Here is a 23270-nt window from a genome sequence, read left to right as displayed (position 1 = left end):
TAAATCTGCAGATGACACTAAGCTGGGAGCGTGTGAGCATCTATTGGAGGGAAGGAGGCCTCTGCAGGGCAACCTGGAATGGTTGGAGGGATGGGCAGTGTCTAGTAAGATGAAGTTTAATCAGTCCAAGTGTCCAGTCCTGCATTTTGGCCACAATAACCCCCTGCAATGTGATAGGCTGGGGATGGTGTGGCTGAAACATGCCCAGGCACAACGGGATCTGGGGGTACTGGTCGACAGCCGGCTGGACATGAGGCAGCAGTGTGCCCTGATGGCCAAGAAGGCCAATGGCTCCTGGCCTGGATCAGGAATGGTGTGGCCAGCAGGAGCAGGGCAGTGATTCTTCCCCTGTGCTGGGCTCTGGTGTACTTGGCATTCTTCCCCTGTACTGGCACCATACCTCAAATGCTGTGTCCAGTTCTGGGCCCTTCAGTTTAGAAAAGACATGGAGGGTCTGGAGCATGTCCAGAGAAGGGCAAGAAGGTGGGTGAGGGGCTTGCAATGAAAGTCCTGTGAGGAGTGTCTGAGGGAGCTGGGGTTGATTAGCGTGGAGAAAAGTAGACTCAGAGGTGACCTTACAACTCTCCACAATTTCCTGAAAGGTGGTTGTAGTCAGGTGGGGCTCGGTCTCTTTCTCCAGGCAACAACTGTAAGAACCAGAGAACATAGTCTTAAGCTGTGCCAAGAGAAAAATAGGTTGGATATTAGGAAAAAGTTTTCTACAGAAAGGGTGATAAAGTATTCGATTGGTTTGCCCAGGGTGGTTGTATAGTCACCATCTCTGGATGTGTTTAAAAAAAGACACAATGGGGCACTCAGTGCCATGGTCTAGTTGAGGTGTTAGGGCTGGGTTTGATTTGATGGTCTTGAAGGTCTTTTCCAACCCAGTAATTCTGTGATTCTGTGATACTGTGACTTGATGATCCCAATTGATCCCGCCCAGCTCAGCCCCTTCTTCAATTCTCACCCTTTGGCTCAGCCTTTGTATCCCCTTGAGGCGCTGGCAGAGCTGTTGGGGACAGGGCAGGAGCAGGGCAGCGCCAACGTTCCCCTGTGTGTGACACCCCAGCAGTTACAGCCCCAGCGCTCCCCTGTCTGTGACACCCCAGAGGTGACAACCCCAGCGTTCCCTCCCTGCAGTCGCTCCAAGGGAAGCGTCCAGAGCCGTGTCCAGTCCATGGAACTGAGCGGCCACTGCCCACCCTGGCCTGGGCTGATGGGGATTCCTCTGCACACAGCACAGGGAAGGTCCCCCTGGCCACCTGCACAGTGCCACAGACAAGTGTCAGACACAGTGACAGGGCTCTGCCCAGAGCTGACAGGGGGAGTTCATTAAAAAAGAAACCAATAAATCAAAGAAAACTAACAAAAATCAAAACAAAATCATACAAATGAAAAAAAAAATACCATCACCTAAACAAGAAAAAACAACAAAGAAGAAAAAACCAAAAAACCCCAAAATCTAAAAAACTGAAAGAACTCAAAACAAAATAAAGAACAAAAAACTAAACCAGATAAACAAAATACCCAAAACCAAAGCAAAACAAGAAAAAGAGAACTCCCCCCAGCAGACTTGTTCCATCCTTCACTCGTTACACCTGCATGTACACAAGACCTGGGGCTGAAAAAAATGAGGGTTCTGTGGGCACATTTGTAAGAAAAGTACGTTTAGGACAGGCTCTCAGCAGAACTGTTCTCAGCTGAGCCATAAAGGCCCCTTTGGCAGCTGCAGGGCCATTGGAAATGCAGAGCCTCAGCCCACAGGGCAGGAAAGGGCTCTGAGTTCCCCTCCCCTGACACTAAACCCTGTTCCCAGGCTGCTTCACACTCAGGATTCTTCTGGAGGACTGCCCAAAGCTGAGAGTGGGCTCTGGCTTCTCCCTGTTGTGCATCCTAAAGCTGCCTGGGAGAAGGAATTTCGGGTCAGTTCTGCTGGCACAATCCCTCCTGGTGCAGGGCACAGTGCCGGGAAAGGCTTTGCGTGCCGAGGCTTTGCTGCAGCCAAGGAAAGCTCCTGGCTCAGGGTCATCTTTGCTGCCCAGCCAGAGCCCCGAGTGCCCCAGCAGCAGCAGAGGCAGAGAATGGCAGCATTGCCACGGGCTGGCACACCAGGGGGAGATTTCCCCCTGGAGAGAGGCTCCTGTTCCAGTTGCTGCATTCAGGCAGCTGCAGATCCCTCAGCTTTGGCTGCACAGCAGCTGGAAATGCAAGTCCAGGAGCTCTGTCCATGGCCAGCCCCAGCAGGTGACAGCAAGGACAGGGCCCTGGCAGCGGGACATTTGCAGGGAGCGCCTTCAGCAAGCGCTGGGGGCTAGGACTGTGTGCAGAAAACGCCCTGGGGGTCTCTGCAGCCAGGCAAAAGGAACAAAGTTTCAGTTTCAGAGCCTCCCTGCTCCAGAGCCGCAGCTGCGAGAGCGGGGCAGCTGCCGGGATCGGAGTGCCAGGGACGGGCCGCAGGTGGGGGTTCCAAGGGGCTCGGCCGGAGCAGCTTTTTGTCCCGGGGCACCGGGGGCATTGCCGCGGGGTTGGGGTGCCTGGGAAGGCGCAGCAGGACAGGGTGGCAGTGGTTGGTTTGTGGATTTGTTGTTGGGATGTTTTGTTGGCGGCCCCGGGCGGGCTGTGGGAGCCGGGAGCGGCCGGGCGGGCCCGGAGCCGCCCCTCGGGCCGGGAGCCCCCGGGCAGAGCTCTGTGCTCGGGGCCGAGGCCCGGGCGGCCCGGGCAGCGCTCGGCAGTCCGTGGGCCCCCGGCGCAGGCGGGTCCGTGTGGCCGGGCCGGCCCAGCCGTGTCCGCAGCGGGCTCCGAGGGGAGCGGCCCGGCCCGGCCGTGGGCGTGCGGGGCCTGCCGGGGCTCGGGGGGCCGGGCCGGGCAAAGGCTGAGCGAGAGCGGGGGAAGCGCTGGCACAGAGGCCCCGGGCTCGCCGTGCCCACCTGGCCACGCAGCCGGGCTCGGGGGCCGCCTCGCTCGGAGCCAGCCCCGGCTGCGGGGGTCCCGGGGCTCCCTGGGCAGGGGGCGGCGGGGGCTGCCGGAGCTCTGTGTCCGGGGCTAGGCGCGGCTGCCGAGGCAGCGGAGGATGCCGGGTCCCCCCGTGCTGGGGCTGCCTCTGCCCGGCCCAGGGGCTGTGCTGTCAGCCCAGAGCCACGTGGGGATCGCCCGGCATCGGCAGGGCTGGCAGGGAAACCGGCAATGGGGGGAGCAGAAACGGGCAATACGAGAGCTGGGGGTGCTCCAGAAGCCTGGACATGTTGGCAGCATGGACAGGGGGGACCCATGGATGTTATAAACAAGAAATAGGTTATCCATTTTTTTAGGCTGCTATGCTTACAACTAGAACCCAGAATTGCCAAGTGGGAGCCCAATTGAAAGTTTGTAATTTCAAGTTGTTGGAATGTTCTGTAACAATGTACTTTTTTGCTGCTTGTTCTCAGTGACTGCGGGCCCAACCCCCCCACCTTCGGCGCGGTCCCGCCGGGGCAAGAGACGAGTGGAGGCGGCTCCTCCCCAGCGCGGGTCCCGGCGGGGCTGGGGAGGTCCCCGCGGGTGGTGTCAGCGGGGACCAGCCCGTCCCGGGAGCGTCCCGGGAGCGGCGGGCTGCCCCCCCCCCCATGGGGCACGGGTACCAAGGGCGGGGACGGGGCACTCCAGGGATGACAAGGGGGGGGAAGAGACTGACCCCCAGTCCCTTCCCAGCAGAGACAGCTGCAGGGCGTAACCTACTGTCCCCTAAATGCTAGTAGATTGAAATGCTAATGTAGTAGTTAACGCTGTATTGTACCAGTATCACCTTGTCTGGGGCTGTTTCTCCAAAGGGATGGGAGGGGGATATCCAGAGATATGCAAATAAATCCTAGACCCAAGGTGCAACGGGGGTGAAAACCCCCAAACTCGTCTAATAAACCCCCCAAAACAACGAGCCAACTCAACTAAGAGTAGAGCGGGCTCGGGATATCAGAGTCCCAAGCCTGCAGAGATGCTGGAAGCCTCGGTCGCCCCTCACCCTAGCTGAAGAAGACCACAGCTCGAGTGAGGACCCCGGGACTGGCCGGCAGGAAAGACGGGTAATACCCTAGCGCTCTTGTGAGGACGGGACCCCCAGCTCTGCCCCTCAGTGGACAGAGCTGCTGCACGATTCCTCCTCCTCTGAGTCACCCGGGAAACAGCGACAGGAGCTGCAGACCTGCCGAATGCCCCTATCCTGAGCTGATCACTTTTAATAAAGGCATCAAAAGGAGAATTGTCTCCTGCCCATTTATTACAGCTTGGGGGCTCGTCCGGGATAGCCACGCCCACAGAGGACACCAGGAATCGGGCCGGCCACCCACCCTAGGACCTCCGGGACAGCTGGCTATCAGGACCAGAGAAGATCGGCTCAGGACCAGTGACGCAGAGGAGCGCCGGATTGGTGAGAAACATCCGGCGGCGGGAGTGGGAGGCGAGCGAGTGATGTGTGAATGAGACGAGGGCTGGCAGCTCAGTCTCTCGAAGCGAGTGGGACCTCCTAGTACCGCATTTCCGGCATCCCGCGAGGGACCCGGTCGGGACCGGAGGGAAGTGAATGAAATTGGAGTGAGTGAGTCGCCTCCTGGGGGGGGGATAGAAAGGCCCCACCTCCAAGGTGTGAGTGGCACGCATCCTGACCGAGAGAGTCAGGCCAGTGAGACTCGATAGGGAATTCGAGCAGTTTAAAGGGGGGGGACCCCCGCCTCCAAGGCGTGTGGAGGTAACTGGGTAGGAGTTGCACGTATCCTGACCTAGAGAGTCAGGCCAGTAAAGCTCGATAGGGAATTCGAGCAGAGTAAAGGGGGGGGGTCCCCCGCCTCCAAGGCGTGTGGAGGTAATTGAGTTGGGAGTTAGATGCATCCTGGGAGTCCTGGCAAAGGGAAGTCAGGCAAGTTGTAAGGCTCGATAAGGGATTCGAGCAGTGTCACAAGTCCTGCAGGCACATCAAGTCCTGACAAAGGGAGTCAGGCGCAAATCCCGGTGAAGGCGACCGCGGGTTTGTTTGTAAGTCCCAGTGGATTAGAGACACTGGGCAGGTGTTACCTGACGAAGGCGTCGGGGCCACGAACAAGGGGTTTCGTGGTTTAAAGTCCTGATAGACCTAAGACCTACGAGAGGCAGTCAAGAGATCAGGCAGTTGTTTTAGGCCAAAGTCCTGAGGGGTCAGGCAAATCTAGTTTGGAGAACGTTCCTCAAATAGGATTTTTCTTAGGAGTGTAAAGGGGGGGGGCCCCCACCTCCGGGTTTCCGGAGGGAATTTGAGTGGGAGTTGTGTGCAAATCCCGGCGAAGGCGACCGTGGGTTTGTTTGTAAGTCCAGTGGATTAGAGACACTGGGCAGGTGTTACCTGACGAAGGCGTCGGGGCCACGAACAAGGGGTTTCGTGGTTTAAAGTCCTGATAGACCTAAGACCTACGAAAGGCAGTCAAGAGATCAGGCAGTTGTTTTAGGCCAAAGTCCTGAGGGGTCAGGCAAATCTAGTTTGGAGAACGTTCCTTGAACAGGATTTAAGAGTGTAAGGGGGGGGGCCCCCGGGGAATTAAGTGGAAGTTGTGTGCCAATCCCGGTGAAAAGCGATCGGGGTTTGTTTGTAAGTCCCAATAGATTAGAGATATTGAGCAGGTGTTACCTGACTGGCAAATCTAGTTTGATGGAGAGAGCTCCTCAAACAAGTGAGTGAGAAAAAATGGGAGGTTGTAATAGTAAGAAGACGGGACAAAGATTAAGGAATATACCTCCCCATAGTCCCTTAGGAGAACTGTTGGAAAAATGGGATTCTATAGAGGCCACGGAAGGATTAGACAAAGTTAAGATGATCCATTACTGTGTAGAGGTTTGGCCAGAGCTGGAGGTGCAGGGAGGATGGCCTTGGTGTGGGACGAGAGATAAGTGGATGTGTCAGCAGCTAAACCACTATCTGACAGCTCGGGAGGATACCGATCCTGAGCAATTATTGTATGCAGATTGCTGGCTGAAGAGTGCCATTGGGGATGAAGGTGTGCAAATTTGTAGGGTGCAGAGGAAGAAGGAAGGGAAGGAAGAAGGGGAGACTGGAATTGGTAAGAGATGGGATCCCCTAGATTATTTGCCTCCGAGTGCCCCTCCACCTTATAATCCTCTTCCCCGAGTATCTCAAATGGAAAGTCCAGTCTTTCCCCCAGCTGCCCCCCCATTACCACCTCCTCAAATCCCTCCTCCTACTACATTAGCTTCTTCTATAGCAGACTCAGTATCTCCACTGGTAACCACTCCCTTACCATCCTCTTTGGCTCCTCCAGGTGCTTCTACACCACCACAAGTGTCTTCCCCACCTTCTGTCCTCTCCACCCTTTCGCTACCCCCGCTTGACATGCATGTAGGTTCTTCTCCCCCTCCTATTGCTGTCCCTTTTGCCTCCTCCTAGTTGGGACACGAGTGGCTCCTTACCAAATAAACAGTTATCACTAGAGACATCTCCAGACCTAGAGAAAATTCAAGGTAACACCAACTCCTCTCAGATAAGTAGTTTGCCTGGGGATGGGCCATACTGTGGCACACGATCCAAAGCCTCTAAGGCAGAGAGACTTTTTCCTCTCAGGGAAGTTCCTATGGGAGGAGTGGTAGGAGGTGTTGGCTTTGTGAATGCTCCTCTAACTGCTTCTGAGGTGAGAGGATTCAAGAAGGAGTTAGGGAATTTAGTTGAGGATCCAGTGGGCATTGCCAACCAAGTGGATCAATTTTTAGGCCCAAATATCTACACTTGGGGGGAAATAAACTCCATCCTAAATATATTGTTTTCCCCAGAGGAGGTCCAGATGATTAGGGCTGCTGGCATTAGAATTTGGGAGAAAGATAACTATCCAGGACCCCAGGTGCCATCAGGAGAACAAAAATTACCATTAACAGATCCCAACTGGAACCCTAATCAGGAGGAGGGGAGGAAGGCAATGACCGAATACAGGTCTTTGATAATTCGAGGGATCAAAGAATCAGTCCCCAAGAGGACAAATACCAAGTTGGCATTCGAAGATGTACAAGAGAAAGATGAAACTCCCGCAACTTGGCTTAATCGCCTAAAGCGGAATTTTCAGTTATATTCCAAAATAGATCTAGATACAACAGAAAGTCAGATGTTACTAAAGGTTCAATTCGTTACCAAATCTTGGCCTGATATACGGAGAAAACTAGAAAAGATTGAAGATTGGCAAGAGAAAGACATTAATGAGTTACTGAGGGAAGCATTAAAGGTATATTTAAGGAGGGAAGAAGAAAAATTAAAGGCCAAGGCTAAGATCATGGTTGCGGTAGCTAGGGAAAGTGCGGGAGCAAGCAAGTATATCCCAAGATTGGAAGTAACAAAAGAATGGGCAGTTCCACCACCAGGAGGAGGCAAGGATTCCTAAGGAGAACGATTGGGGGTGTCAAGGGCTCTATACTTTAGGGGACCCAATGCAACATCTAGAGGAGCCCTTGGTAAACTTCACAGTGGGACCCCTAAATGAGGAATTTAAATTTTTTTGGTTGATACAGGAGCAGGTAAGTCCTGTTTCAACAAAATACCAGAAGGTATGGTAATTGAGAGAAAATTTTGTGAAGTGTTGGGCTGAAGGGAAACCATTTAGATCATCAGTGGTTGAAGATGTTAAAAATAATTGGTAACTCAAGACAGGGTGAAGCAAATTTTATCTGCCGAATCTAGAAAAATTTGTGAGGAAAAGATCTACAAGTTCATTTGGGGGTAGGGATTGTCACAAGAGAAGGGAATATGGTAGTACAGATAAGGAAGTTATCCCAAAGAAATGTTGCAGAGATAAACCCTGAGGTGTGGGCTGAAGGAGGAAAGCGGGGCTTTAGCTGAGGAATGTGTGTGACCTGCAAACCAGCCTGGCATTTCCTAAGCGTGTGGGAGAGCCGAGGCTGGAGAGTGAGTGACAGGCAGACAGCCTCACAGGTGAACAGGCACCAGAGGCAAGCAGAGTCAGGGCCCTTCCAGGAGGCCCAGAGAAAGATCCACTCGGTGTCTTGAGAGTATGAAAGGTATGTGTGATAGTGAAAGAACAATGAGTGAATGTAGAAATGTGAGTGAATGTAGACTAAGGAGATTAAAAGTAGTATAGAAAAGCAGTATTTAAGCTACAAGTGAAAGTGAGAAACAGAAACAAGAAGTGAATAGATAAGAACGGATAAATCATTAAGAAAAACATTTACTAAGATACAAAGGAAAAAAAAAAGGGAAAAAAGTACTAGAAGAGTTAAGATAATAGATGCAAGAAATGCAGCTCCTTGCAAAATATAGAGTATGTAAAAGTAGATCAGAAAAAAACATACAAGCTATGGAAAAAGGGAAATTACCAACTTTACATAACATTAGCCCAGGAGATGGAGTTTCCATAAAACCATAAAGTAGTAGATCATTAATGCCTATATTTATAAGCTCCTTTCAGGTACTCCTAATTGCAGCCTCGACTGTGCAGACCAGAAGATTTTGACCCACATCACCAGATCCCATACCACTCACCCCCTGGCATTGGTACACCTGGCATTGGACCAGATCCACACCAGTTTCACCCCCTGGCATTGGTACATCCTCTGGCATTGGACTGTGAGCACAGCATTACATCCTCTGGCATCGGACCGGGTACAGCATTGGCTTCTTCTGGCATTGGGCCAGAACCCACACCACTCACCCCCTAGCATTGGTACATCCTCTGGCATTGGACCGGGTACAGCATTGGCTTCTTCTGGCATTGGGCCAGAACCCACACCACTCACCCCCTGGCATCGGTACACTTTCTGGCATTGGACTGTGAGTACAGCATTGGCTTCTTCTGGCATTGGGCCAGAGTCCACCATTCTCACCTCTGGGAACTGGACAATATTCATCCATATTGCAAGTATACTGTTATAAAAAGAGATTAATGGACTGTATAAGGAAATTGATTAGTATTGAACCATAGCATATCTTAAAGAGATTGTGGGAAGGTTCTGTGTTTGAGCAAATTGTTGTAAAAAGTTAAAAGCGGTTAATAAGTAGTTAAGCTCCCCCAACTTAAGACCAAAGGCTCTGGGTTGATCTTCCACAGAGTACCCTCCCCAGGATGGACCAAATTAGTAGGGAATAGACCAAGAGAGGCTTGAACAGAAATGGGTAAAAAGAACTCCACAGGGCTTGGAGACTTCTTCCCAGTAAAATCCCCAAGAGGCAAGGCCGGGTGGGCAGTCTGTGTGAGATGACCCATACCGGACTCTTGGGAAGGGTAGTAATGATGGCTTGGATTGCTGGTGGTGCTCTGGAGAGCCCAGCAGAGCCATGCAGTAAGTGCTACCAACCCCTCTGTGAGGAGGAAGTAAGCTCCTTGTCGAGAGCACAAACCAACTTTTACCCTGAGTGTGTTAACCTCTCCCAATTGGTCTTTTGTCAAAAGGAAGAGAAAAGTTATTGGATAGCCTGGAATATTGCCACTTTTAGGCAGCAGCTCTGGGGAGAGTGCCCTGTAGAAGAAGAATGTTAAGAGTTTTAAACAAAAGGTTACTAAAGTAAGCTTAGTAAATCTGGCAGAAAGAAAAAAGTTTTTTTTAGAAACAGTAACTTTCCCCCACTTTGAGTATATTTGAGGGATTGCTCTTTGCACTATGTTTATACTTTATTAAAATATTGATATCTGCTGTTAAAACCAACATAAAGTTCCAAAAAAAGCTAAAAATAGTAACAAGTTTAAGTAACCAAAATTATGAGACTGCTGAAGAGATTTACAATCAATACAAAAAGTTAAAGAAAATTTGATGCTCATTAGTCCGAGACTGTAAGTTGATGCGAGCTTGAGTTTAAGCTCGATCAAAGTAAAAAAGGGGGGTCTGTTATAAACAAGAAATAGGTTATCCATTTTTTTAGGCTGCTATGCTTACAACTAGAACCCAGAATTGCCAAGTGGGAGCCCAATTGAAAGTTTGTAATTTCAAGTTGTTGGAATGTTCTGTAACAATGTACTTTTTTGCTGCTTGTTCTCAGTGACTGCGGGCCCAACCCCCCACCACCTTCGGCGCGGTCCCGCCGGGGCAAGAGACGAGTGGAGGCGGCTCCTCCCCAGCGCGGGTCCCGGCGGGGCTGGGGAGGTCCCCGCGGGTGGTGTCAGCGGGGACCAGCCCGTCCCGGGAGCGTCCCGGGAGCGGCGGGCTGCCCCCCCCCCCATGGGGCACGGGTACCAAGGGCGGGGACGGGGCACTCCAGGGATGACAAGGGGGGGAAGAGACTGACCCCCAGTCCCTTCCCAGCAGAGACAGCTGCAGGGCGTAACCTACTGTCCCCTAAATGCTAGTAGATTGAAATGCTAATGTAGTAGTTAACGCTGTATTGTACCAGTATCACCTTGTCTGGGGCTGTTTCTCCAAAGGGATGGGAGGGGGATATCCAGAGATATGCAAATAAATCCTAGACCCAAGGTGCAACGGGGGTGAAAACCCCCAAACTCGTCTAATAAACCCCCCAAAACAACGAGCCAACTCAACTAAGAGTAGAGCGGGCTCGGGATATCAGAGTCCCAAGCCTGCAGAGATGCTGGAAGCCTCGGTCGCCCCTCACCCTAGCTGAAGAAGACCACAGCTCGAGTGAGGACCCCGGGACTGGCCGGCAGGAAAGACGGGTAATACCCTAGCGCTCTTGTGAGGACGGGACCCCCAGCTCTGCCCCTCAGTGGACAGAGCTGCTGCACGATTCCTCCTCCTCTGAGTCACCCGGGAAACAGCGACAGGAGCTGCAGACCTGCCGAATGCCCCTATCCTGAGCTGATCACTTTTAATAAAGGCATCAAAAGGAGAATTGTCTCCTGCCCATTTATTACAATGGATACCCTAGGACCCTGAAACAGGGACCCCGAACAGTGCTGACCCTGGGATGCCTGTGATGCCAAAGTGATGAGCCCATAGAAGGGGAACCTGTGGGATTGCCAGGAGCCCCAGCAGCCCACAGAGGGGAACACCAATACAAACTTGACCCGCCCCAACCCAGACAGGGTCGGCCTCCAGGAGCCCAAAGTGGAGAGACCAGAGATGGGGAACCTGGGGTTGGTATTTTTTCCTGAATCTTGGTCATTTGTGTATTTTGGGGGACTGAATCTTGGTGTTTTGTTCGTTTACATGGGCACCAGATTCCTGGTGACTTCTAGAGTGTGGAGGTCCAGGTGCCCAACACTGGAGCTGCAATACCTCAGGGCAAAGGTGACCAGGGTCAAAGAGAGACACCCCTCTGAGTATAATGGTCTCAGCCATCAGCATCTCCAGGCTCATGGTAATGCAGCAGGCTTCATTGGTATCACCCAGTTCAATGCTGGTTTCTCCCTGTATGTATTCCCCCTAGAATGTTCTCCGCTTTCTTGTCCCCTATTGGTCCTGGTTTACTGCAATGCTCCGCCCCTGTTACCTCACTGGTTCCCCAGTTGACTGCCCCTCCTCTGCACCACTTGTGCTCAGTTCCCATTGGTCCTTGACCTTCAGCTCCGCCCCTTTCTCCCCATAGAGAACCGTGTGTCCTCAGTCCCATTTTGTCTTTGGCCCTGGACCCTCTTCATGGCTATAAACTGTGTTTGGAGCTCTGCACAAAGATCCATTATTGGACTTGTCTGTTAGCAGGTTAAGCAAGCGTGCTCTGGGCTCTGGGTGTGTAGGTCGCTCACAGACACTCGCTGTGGATGTGCTGCAAAACTAGAGATGGACTTGGGCAGGAGGAACCCCCTAACCCACTGTGCTCATCCAATGTATTTTTTTTCCCAAATCAGGATTTCCCATTCCCTAACCTTGACGTGATGGAGGGGGAGGCTGAGAGAAAGATGCCCCGGGACACTCATGCAGGTGAGGAGGAAGTCAATGCCCCTTTTCCCCTCTCCTGCTCCATCTCCCAGCCCAGCGGGGCCCGCAGCTGCAGGACAACCCTGCTGCCAACACCGTCCTGCTGGGGATGGACTGGGGTGATTTCCTTCCCCTTGCCTCTGGCATGGAGGCAAATCCCATCCTTTCTTTGTCCTTCCTCCCCCAGACAAGGAGCTGAGGAGGGAGACTAGGGAGGACAAAGCCCCACTGAAGAACCTCGTGGAAGAGAAGCCCTACAAGAGCTTGGAGTGTGGGAAGAGCTTCAGGCACAGCTCCCACCTGATCAGCCACCAGATGATCCACACCGGGGAATGGGCCTACGAGTGTGGGGAGTGTGGGAAGGGCTTCGTCTACAGATCCATCCTTATGATCCACCAACGCATCCACACGGGGGAGAGGCCTTACGAGTGTACTGAGTGTAGGAAGAGGTTTCAGACAAGCTCCCATCTTCTCCAGCACCAGCGGATTCACTCAGAGGAAAGGCCCTTCCACTGTCCTGACTGTGGGAAGGGCTTCAAGATAAACTCCAACCTCGTCAGGCACCAGCGCATCCACACTGGGGAGAGGCCCTATGAGTGCACCCAGTGTGGGAAGAGGTTTCACACCAGCTCCAATCTCCTCCTGCATGAGCGGATCCACACGGACGAGAGGCCCTTCCGCTGCCCTGAGTGTGGGAAGGGCTTCAAGCAAAACTCCCACCTCGTCGCCCACCGGCGCATCCACACTGGGGAGAGGCCCTACCAGTGTCCCCAGTGTGGGAAGAGCTTCACTCGGAGCTTTCACTTGACCAGACACCAACGGCAGCACCAGTAAGGGAAACCCTGTGAGTGCCCCACCTGCAGAAGAGATTTGTGCACTGCTCCCGCTTCATCCCCCATTGGAGGTCCCACATTAGAAAGAGCCGTGGTTATCCATGTTCCCCGGGATCCATGCTGGGAAGACACCTGTCCCTTTTCCTGCCCCTGACAGTGGCATGATGTGGGATTGAAGAAGATGAGGGTCTGACCCTGGCCATGTCATTACATTCACTCCCACCTCAGGTCATTGCCAGGGACAGGCATAGGACTCTTTCTCCCTGAGAAGGGTGTCCTTCCCAGGCTGGAGGAAATTATCGCTGGGAAGAGCCAGTCAGTTGGGTTGTAGTTTTCCCTTTTTCTTATCCCTTCTGTTACCAATATTGTTTCTGTTTCTCTTTGTTCCTTATTTCATTGCTGTTCCCAATAAATTGTTCTTATCCCAGCCCAGGATCTTTGCGTTTTGTGCTTTCCATGGGAGGCAGGAGGGCAGTGAGGGCAGGGCGGTCTTTGCAGGAGCAGGAAATTGGGGAATCCCATTCCTGAACCCTGGCCTGTTGAAACCAAGCATCCCAGCTGGTCCCAGACCTGGTGGCCATGGCAACAGCCTTGGGAGCAGGTCCCTGGCTGGGGCTGTGGGAACCTCTTCCCTCTGGTGCCCAGGGACAGGAGTGGAGGGAGCGGCTGCAGCTGAGTCGGGGCAGGCTTAGGTTGGATCTCAGGAAAAGGTTTTTCCCCAGAGGCTGCTGGGGCCCTGCCCAGGTTCCCCAGGGAAGGGTCCCAGCTCCAGGGCTCTCTGAGCTCCAGCAGCGTTTGGACAGCACTGCCAGGCCCAGGCTGGCATTGTTGGGGTGTCCTGTGCTGGGCCAGCAGTTGGATTCGAGGATCCTGATGGGTCCCTCCCAGCTCAGCCAATTCTGTGGATCTGGGATCCCGTGAGCCTGGGGATGGGACTGCCAATGATTGCCGATCTGTCACAGGCACTCACGGGGGCTCCACGGTGACATCCCAGGAGTCCATAGGCTGCCAAAGAGCCGGGATGTCCCAGACACTCACAGGGGTTTCTGTCATGGGCAGAGTGGGAGCTTCAGGCAAAAGCTTTATTTCTTTATTAGAGAAGTTCCTGCTGAGACGTGAGGTGTAGAAATGACATCCAATAGCCACCACGGATCCTTTAACCCCTGCAGGACCCCTAGACTTCCTCAATTCTTTCTAAGAGAGGAGACTGGGAGTGGCTGGTTTCAATCCCAGCCCCAGACTTTTTGAAGGTTTCAAAGATTGGATAGGTGGAATTGAACCTTAATGCCATTTGTCCCACAGGATTAATGATAGAATACCAGATAGATTTATGCAAATACAGCTCTGATTGATTCTGATAATTATTAGTAAGAAAGATCTTAACCAAAGTTATTTATTCCACAGGAGTACAGGAGCTATAACAATTAGTAGAATATTCTGCTCTAGAGAGCAATTTTGAAGTCAACAAGGCCCTCGTAGAGTTGTTGGAGCCCATTGCAGGCAGAGCCTCCTGCTCCAGCAGGAACTGCCTTTCCTGTGCCATGAGCAGGGCAGGTCCCGCTGCAGGAAAAGCCCCAGGCCAGCCCCAGCACAGGGAAGGCCTCGGGCACAAGGGCAGAGTGCTGTGCTGGGAGCTGTGCCAGGGAGAGCCTGAGGCACCAAAGGCACCTTGGCAGCAGCAGCTGCTTGCAGGGCATGGCCAGAAGCCTCCCTTGGCAACCCAGCCTGGTGGCCACCACTGCAGAGCTGCTGCCTCAGGGCTCCTTTCTGGCTGGGCTCTGAAAAGCCACTTGTGCTCCAGGAGCCTGACTGGGAAGCCATTGGCCCCAGCACCTTGGGGACAAGATATTCATGACAAAACTCTTCATGCCAGCAGAGACAAGGCAGGGGCAGAGGAAAGGGGAGAGCCAGGCCCAGGGAACAGGGCTGCCATGGTGATGGCTGTGAGGTCACTGCCCCTGCAGCAGCCTGGCTGCCCTTAGCAGGCATTCTGGCCAGAAATGTTGTGAGCTCACCCAGCAGATCAGAGAACCCACACAACAGGAATTCCATCCTTGGGAAGGGGATGGGATTTTCCTATGTCAGGTTGCACTCCTGCTCCTGGACAATTCCTGGGATGGGGCATTCACTTGTCTGGAAAAACAGTTGCAGTTTTTTTTCCACTGTCATCACTGTAAAATATTTCCTCCTTCCAACAAATGTAAATCCAGCCTCATTCACTTTAGACATATTGACCCTTGTTCTGCCACAGTAAGATCGGGCTGAAAATAATTTTGGTCACTATTTTCTCTATTTCACAGACCTGGAGAGGACACAAGAGTCCCCCAAGATGGGGTTTGGAGGCCTCTTCACGTAACCAGCAGGTAGAGGCTGCAGGCTCTGGGCTCAGGGGTGTGGAGATTGAGGTCAGAACAGGAGTAGCCTGGGAGGGGCTGAAGGGTGGTTTCAGAGAGGCTGGAGCTTTTCTTCCTAGAGGATATAAGCATGAGAAGGAAATAATGGCACCAAGGGCAGCTGGGGAAGCCCAGACTGGGCACCAGGAGAAAGGAATTTCCCTGCCAGGGCAGGGCTGTGGTGTAGCACGTCCCCAGCAGGAGCCTGGAGCAGCCCAAGGCTTTGTGTGGGCAGGCAGAGGCAGGCAGGAGGCAGAGCTGTCAGCAAAGGAACGGGCCAGCCAGGTGGGGCAGCTGGGGGATGATGACAGCCTGCAGGGACAGAGGTGCAGGTTTGCTCAGCATCAGAGACACCTTTCTCTTGATTTTCTGTATGAGCAACAGGGGGTAGGAGGGTCAGGACAGATGGAGATGAGAGATCTCTGAAGCCAGGTCGTGCAACTTGTGGTTTATTGTAACTGGCGTGGGTGCAGGGGCCCTGCTTGGAGCTGCCAGCCGCAGCTAGGAACAGGCCTGAGAGAAGTAAAGAAAGGGATAAAGAGAGAGAAGGCAAGAGCATGGTAAAGAGGATGAGAGAGCGAGGTTTTAATTATGATACAATAAATCTTCTGGGTTGAATATTCTAGTTCTCACTAACAATCTAATAGCATTTACATACAGCCTGTAAGAGTCATTACCATACTGTGTTACATTTTAAACCCTAAAAACTACTCTTTGGACCCCTTCTGCTAAGCGAGCACGGTCTGCTCTGACTTTTGGACCTGTCTGCAAGCAGAGGGTATTGTTTCATCAAAGGGGCTTACCTTCAGCCGGCCACAGCATTGTTTTCCAGATGTTCAGTAACGAAGGTATCTCAAAGATTGCTTTCATTTCAATCTCGCTTCTAGTTTCTATATTCTCAAAATATTTTGCCAGGCAATCATATTTATAAGGCTTTCCTGTTTCATCTTCCCCAACAGTCATTCCCATCTCTCATCCCTGCCACCAGTGTTCTGCCCTAGCTGGAACCTGGGGACACTTTCTGAGTGCTGTCCTTCACTGGGACCCGTGAACCCTTCAAGAAAACTTCAGTGTTTCAATCTGACTTTGAGTTTTTGAGGAGGTTTTGAGCACACTCTGAGGGACTGATGAGTTGGATGCAAACAGTGCTGTGTCTGTGCTGCTGAGCTGGGCCAGGCTCCTGGCCCAGAGGCAGCTCCTGGCAAGGGCAGCGCTGCAGAGAGACAGCTCTGGCCAGGAGCAGCTCCTGTGCACAGCCCAGCAGGGCTGGGGCACTGCCAGGGCACCTCAGGGACACCAGCAGGGCACAGACAGAGCTCACAGGGGCTCAGCATTGGCAGGGGCTGTGGGATGTCCCAGAGGGGGCTGTGTCACAGCAGCACCTCTGTGGCTGTGTCATAGAGGCACAGAGCAGCTGTGATGTCAGCAAGGGGCTGTGTGACACCACAGAGAGGCTGATGTGATGTCACAGGTTGGGCTGTGACATCACAGGGTCTGTTGTGTGACGTCATTTAGCAGCTACAGCATCATAGAGGGGATTCTGTGGCATCCCAGAGCAGGCTGTGACATCATGGCATGACTGTGTGACATCATAGAGTGGGCTTTCAGGTCAAAGTGTGTGCTGTGACATTACAGAGTGGCAGTATGACATTACAGGGAGGGTTTTGTGACTGGGGGGTTGTGACATTACTGAGGGAGTTGTGACATCACTGAGGGGGTTGTGACATCACACAGCTGTCTGTGACATCACAGAGTAGGGTGTGAGGCCATAAAGCAGACTCTGCCATCACAGAGGGTTTCTCTGTGACATCAGAGAGAGGGTTGTGACATCACTGGGTGGCTGTGTAACATCATAGAGAAGGTTGTGGCATCACAAAACAGATTCTGGCATCACGGAGTGAATTTGTGACATCACAGTCTTCTGTGATGTAACAGCACTGCAGTCTGGCATCAAAGGGTGACATCATAGAGTTGGGTCTGTGACATCTCAGGGACTGTGTGACTTTACGGAGGCTGTGTGACATCACAGGGGCAGTGTGACATCCCAGATATGGCTATGTGACATCACAGGAGGCTGCGTGACATCACAGGAGGGCTGTGTGACCTCACAGGGGGCAGTGTGACATCACAGGAGTGTGTGAGGTCACTGGGGAGGTCACTCTGCCCTGTTCCCCCTCACAGTTCCCCCCAGAGCAGTCCAACCCTGCTCATGCACAGTGGGGTCCCCTGTCCCCCTGGGTCCCCCCGCCCCCAACACTGCAGCCTCCCCCAGAGGATGTTCCACAAGATCGACCCCAGAGCCTGACACGGGGCCGGGGGGCCGGGGCCATGGGGATGGGACAGGGGAACAGGGACCCCCCGGCAGCGTCCCTGTGTCCCCCAGGGCCAGAGCCTGGGTCAGGGCTCCTTTACCCTGTTATGAACAAGGGCTTGAGAGCACTGAAAAAATCCCTGGCAAGGGATCAGCAAAACCCAGATTTAATATTAAGGGACAGCAGCACAAAGTTCCTTGGCAAGAGTCACTCTGCTCCTGACTGGACACTTCAGGCACACCAGGGAAACAAAGCAGCAACAAAACCAAATAGAATCCAGGCAATCAAACCAGAAATGAACTGAGAAATGTCCTTGTGTGTGTGTGTGTGACACAAGGGCAGTGAGAGCAAGGATAAAAGGAATACGGCCCAAAAGCTTAACAGAGCTCAAACTTAACAGGACCTAACTGATACCTTAACCTTAACTGATACCTTCAACTTCACAATGTACAAAAGAACAGCACATAACAGCATTTAACCTAACTTAAAATCTATGATTATGCAATTTAAAAGAGAAATAACACTTAGCAGTATTTACCTCTGCTTATAACATATATTAAACAACTTAGCAAAAGAACAGCTCTTTGCAACATTTAACTTTGCTTAGACCTCATAACTTAACCTCACTTAGAGGCCTGACTGACTCAGCTATCCAAGGCACTCAAACCCCTCAGAGAGCAGCATTTCTGCCACATTTCCCCAGCACAGGCACTCCTGTGTGCACACAGACACAAAGAGTCAGTGCAAGGCACCTGGGAGAAATTTCCCTGAGGGCAGGGAATGCTCCCTGCTGATGCTTTGGCATCTCCCCAGCAGGTGAAGGGCTGAGCCTGGAGGAGTGGGGGGATCGGCCCAGGCTCTGTGGTTGTTTGGGATCCCCGAGTGCAGCAAACGGGAGAGTTCCCGGCTGGGAGAGGCCCCACTCAGAGGGAGTCGCTGGCCCAGGAGAGCTCCAAGGGCTCCTTTTGGAGCGCTGTTTGCAGGGCCCCACGAGAGGGGCTTCAGTCCCAGCAATGGCTCATCCTGGCCACACTTGGCATCAGCAGCTTTCTTTGGCAGTGTGAGAACAGGGATGTTGTGCCACGGAGGGAACAGAAACAGCTCCCAGGGCTGCTCCTAAAGGAAGCAGGAGCTGTTTGGGCAGCAGCAGTGCCTGGAGCAGACAGTGTTTGTGATGAGCTGCAGAGGAGCTGAGCCCAGGGGCTGTTGGCCAAGGCCGAGGCCCAAGGAGCATTTCTCAGCTGGCAGGGCGGCCTGAGAAGGGGAGGGGGGAATGCAGCAGCACAGGACCATGGAACCAAGGGAGCCTTGTGACACTGTGGGGCCCTGTGAGACCAAGGGACCCTTGTGACACTGTGGGGCCTCATGGAATCATGGAGACCCTTGTGACACTGTGGGGCCTCATGGAACCAAGGGGACTGTACTGATGCTGTGTGACTCCATGGAATGTAGGGATCATTGTGACACTGAGAGGCTCCATCAAACCAAGGGTCCATTGTGACACCACGGGGCCTCATGGAACCATGGAGACCATTGTGACACTTTGGGGTGTCATGGGACCAAGGGGCCATTGTGACACTGAGAGACTCCATGGAACCAAAGGTCCATTGTGACATTGCAAGGCCTTGTGGAACCATGCAAAGACAATTAAGACATTTCACATGCTCATGGAACCAAGGGGCCATTGTGACACTGAGGGGCACCATGCAATCACAGAGACCCTTGTGACATGGAGGGGACTCATGGAATCATGGAGACCATTGTGACACTCAGGGGACTCATGGGATCATGGAGACCATTGTGACACTCTGCGGGCCCATGGAATAAGCAAAGCATTGTGACACTGTGAGGCCTCATGGAACCAGTGAGACCATTGTGACCCTGGGGGTCCCCCCGGAACCAAGAGGACCATTGTGATATTGTGGGGCCTGGTGAAACCAAGAGGCTTTTGTTATACCACAGGGCTGCATGGAACCAAATCTCCATTGCGACACTGCAGGGCCTCATTGTGATGCTGGGGAACCAAAGCAGACCATTGTGATACTGCAGGGCTGCATGGAACCAAGGGGCCATGGTGACATTGTAGAACCCTCTTGAACCAATGGTCCATTGTGACACATGGAAGTCAAAGGAGGCCATTGTGACACCACAAACCCCCAAGGTCCAAAGCTCCATTGTAACATTGCAGGGCTCAGGGAACAGAAGAGTCACGTAACACTGTGGGGCCTGGGGAACCACGGAGACCATTGTAACACTGCAAGGCCTCATGGAATCAAATGGCCAGTGCTGCTCCTCAGGGACTCCTGGAATGAAGGAAACATGTCTGACACCATTGTGGCCCTTGGAACCAAGAGGCCATTGTGGAACACTGGGGACCAAGAGACACTGTGGAACCAAGGAGACCATTGCTGCACTGCCAGACCTCCCGGAACCAATGATCCATTGTGACACTGAAGGGACTTGGGGGACCAAGTATCGATTGAGACATTACAGGGCCCAAGGATCCAAGGGACTTTGTGACACCAAGGGGTCCAAAGGGAACCAAAGGGACTTTGTGACACTGGGAGGCCTCATGGAACCATGGAAGCCACTGGGACACTCTGGGGCCTCATGCAACCATGGTGACACCAAGTTGTCTAGGTGCAATTGTGGATCTGCTGGAAGGTAGGAGGGCTTTGCATAGGGCTCTGGAAAGGCTGGATCCAGGGGCCAAATCCAACAAGGTCAGGTTTAACAAGTCCAAGTGGTGGGTCCTGCACTTTGGCCACAACAAGCCCTGCAGCACTCCAGGCTGGGGACAGAGTCTAGACAGCAGGCAGGAAGAAAGGGACCTGCAAGAACTGAGGGACAGCAGGCTGGACATGAGGCAGCAGTGTGCCCAGGTGGCCAAGAAGGCCAATGGCTCCTGTCCTAGCTCAGGAATGGTGTGGCCAGCAGGAGCAGGGCAGTGATTCTTCCCCTGTCCTCGGCACTGGTTGGGTAGCACCTCGAATGCTGTGTACTCTTCTGGGCCCCCCAATTTAGGAAGGACATGGAGGGGGTGGAGCATGTCCAGAGAAGGGCAATAAGGCTGGGGAGGGTTCTGGAACATGTGTTGTGAGGAGTGGCTGAGGTAGCTGGGGTTGTTTATCCTGGAGAAGAGGAAGCTGAGGGGAGACAAGATGGTGTCAGGGCACAAGTTGGAATTGATGCTCTGCAAGGTCTTACTCACCCTTGCTGATTCTGGGATTCTCTAAAAACACCCTTGGAGCCATTGCAGGATGAGCCCTGGGCCTCCTCTTCAGAAGCTCCAGCAGCCCAGGTCCCTCAGCTTCTCCTGCCAGTCCCAAAGCCCATCCTGTCAGTCCTGCAGAGCCTCTGCAGCTCCTCCTCATTGCCCAGAACAAGGAGCCCCAGAGGCAGAAAAAGAAGCCGCTCAGATGTGCCCCCCTGGCCTATGGTGCCTCTGGCAAGGGAGCAGCAGGAGGCACTGCAGGAGCCTGCAGACAATTCCTGCAGCACTTGTAGGATGATCCTGCTCCCCAAGGGATGTTCCCATGGTGCCAAGTCAGGAACTGCAATGGGAAGTGGGGCCAGACAGAAAAGGGCAAACAGGGATGGGCTGTTTGCAGCAGAGGGAACAGGGGTGAGCAAGAGGAAGGAATTTGTAGAAGGAAGAGTAAAGAAAGCAAAGGTGAAGCAAAGGGAATGCTCAGGGCAGTTTGGGCGTGGCTGCCAGGCAGCCCTGGCTCTGAGCAACAGCATCTGCAGTGGGGCAGGAAACTCCCAGCTCATGGGAACAAACTTTCTTGCCGAGTGCAGAGGCCAGGACAAAGCTGAGTGAGTTCCCTGGTGTCCCCCAGCCCTTGCTGGCCCCAGGGGCTGATGACATTTGTGCTCCCTCAGGTTCGTGTCCCCACAGCAACAGCATGGGGGTGCTCCCCCCTGCTCTGTGCAATGCAAACGGGCTCCTGAGCCATTGCTGCTGTGTCTGTGCCTGCAAGGGTGTGGCACCTGTGTGAGCTGGGGGAGAGGCCAGGGGTGCAGAGGGGGGATGTTGTTGGCAGCTCCATGAGGACGCTCTAGGACGCTGCCCTGGGCTGTCCAGCACACTGGGGATGGATCAGCCCATGCTCTGCTGCTCCTTCCCGTCTCCCCCAAGGCCCTTGCAGAGCACCAGCCATGCTGTTTGCCCCAAGCCTGCCTACAGCCAGCCTGGGGCTGCTCATGGGGGTTTTCTGTGCTCAGCATTGGCCTGGGCATGTTCTTCAGAGAGCCTGGGCAAGGAGCCTGGAGCCCCCAGGGCCTGGCCTGAGGCATCAGCGCTGCCCCAGCAGTGTCCATGGCCTGTCCCTGCTGCAGCCCCGGCACTGCCACCCCAGGACTGTGCCCGGCCCCGAGAGCACACAGGCCCTAGAGCAACACCAGGGCCACCAGGGCAGTGGGGCAGGGCCACGGGAGCAGCACTGGCAACAGCAAGTGCTGCTGCTCCTGGGCACAGCTGCTGGGCCAGCACTGATCTGCCCCCAGCTCTGCACACAGACATTGCTGCTGCAGTTCCAGAGAAGGCAGCAAAAGGGCATCTCTGTAGAAGACTGCTGGGAGATCCTTTAGTTCCTTTAAAGCCATTGAGAGAACAGTTCTTTATTGACACACTCTGGGGAAACAGGAAAAGTGAAGAGAAACAAAATAAGAAATATTGCAAGCAATGTCATTTTTGTGGACGATGTTAAAAATGGAAATCACAGGAAAAAATCCCACAACCAAACCCAAAAAGAACAATCAAAGATCACTTTTATTACAAATGATTTGCAGAAATAGGCCAGCAGTTTAATGTTCCTGAAAGCACCCAGTCATCAGTGTCCACACTGCAGCCTTGAACTCCTGGTTCCTCAGACTGTAGATGAGGGGGTTCAGGGCTGGAGGCACCACCGAATACAGAACTGACAGGGCCAGATCCAGGGATGGGGAGGACATGGAGGGGGGCTTCAGGTAGGTAAACAATGCAGTGCTGATGAACATAAAGACCACAGCCAGGTGCGGGACGCAGGTGGAAAAGGCTTTATGCCGTCCTTGCTCAGATGGGATCCTCAGCACGGCCCTGAAGATCTCCACATAGGAGAAAAAAATGAACACAAAACAACCAAGAACTAAACTCACACTAAGAGCAAGAAGACCAAGTTCCCTGAGGTAGGAGTTTGAGCAGGAGAGCTTGAGGATCTGCGGCACCTCACAGAAGAACTGGCCCAGGGCATTGCCATGGCACAGGGGCAGGGAAAATGTATTGGCTGTGTGCATGAGAGCATTGAGAAAGCCACTGGCCCAGGCAGCTGCTGCCATGTGGGCACAAGCTCTGCTGCCCAGGATGGTCCCATAGTGCAGGGGTTTGCAGATGGACACATAGCGGTCATAGCACATCATGGTCAGGAGATAAAACTCTGCAGAGATGAAAAAGAGAAAAAAAAAGAGTTGAGCAGCACATCCTTTGTAGGAGATGGTCCTGGTGTCCCAGAGGGAATTGTGCATGGCTTTGGGGACAGTGGTGCAGATGGAGCCCAGGGCAGTGAGAGCCAGGTTGAGCAGGAAGAAGTACATGGGTGTGTGCAGGTGGTGGCCGCAGGCTACGGCACTGATGATGAGGCCGTTGCCCAGGAGGGCAGCCAGGGAGATGCCCAGCAAGCGGCAGAAGTGCAGGAGCTGCAGCTGCCGTGTTTCTACCAATGTCAGCAGGAGGAAGTGGATGATGGAGCTGCTGTTGGACATTTGCTCTGCCTGGACTTGGGGATCTGGTCACAGAGAAAGAGGACAGTGAAGGGTTACAGGAGATACCTGTAACCAAAATCAAAGCCATTTCCCATTCACCCTCCTCTTTAACACTCATGAACAGAACTCTGTGTTTACGAGTTCTGAGGTTTTCTTTTTAACCTCCCCCATAT

The 23270-nt window shown here is 53.2% G+C and overlaps 1 protein-coding gene across 1 annotated transcript; it reads right to left on the bottom strand.

The window, feature by feature from the left end:
* Positions 1-22164: 22164 nt before the first annotated feature.
* LOC311166128 (olfactory receptor 14C36-like) lies at positions 22165-23097 on the bottom strand (the record flags this gene model as incomplete). Its single annotated transcript, XM_084227607.1, has 1 exon — positions 22165-23097. One exon carries the CDS (start codon positions 23095-23097, stop codon positions 22165-22167), a length of 933 nt encoding a protein of 310 aa, XP_084083733.1.
* Between the last annotated feature and the right edge of the window lie 173 nt (positions 23098-23270).

The sequence above is a fragment of the Fringilla coelebs genome (assembly GCF_963513975.1).
Source record: "Fringilla coelebs genome assembly, contig: SCAFFOLD_43, whole genome shotgun sequence".
In the NCBI taxonomy this organism is placed as follows: Eukaryota; Metazoa; Chordata; class Aves; order Passeriformes; family Fringillidae; genus Fringilla; species Fringilla coelebs.
This window is presented reverse-complemented; position numbering and strand designations above follow the sequence as displayed.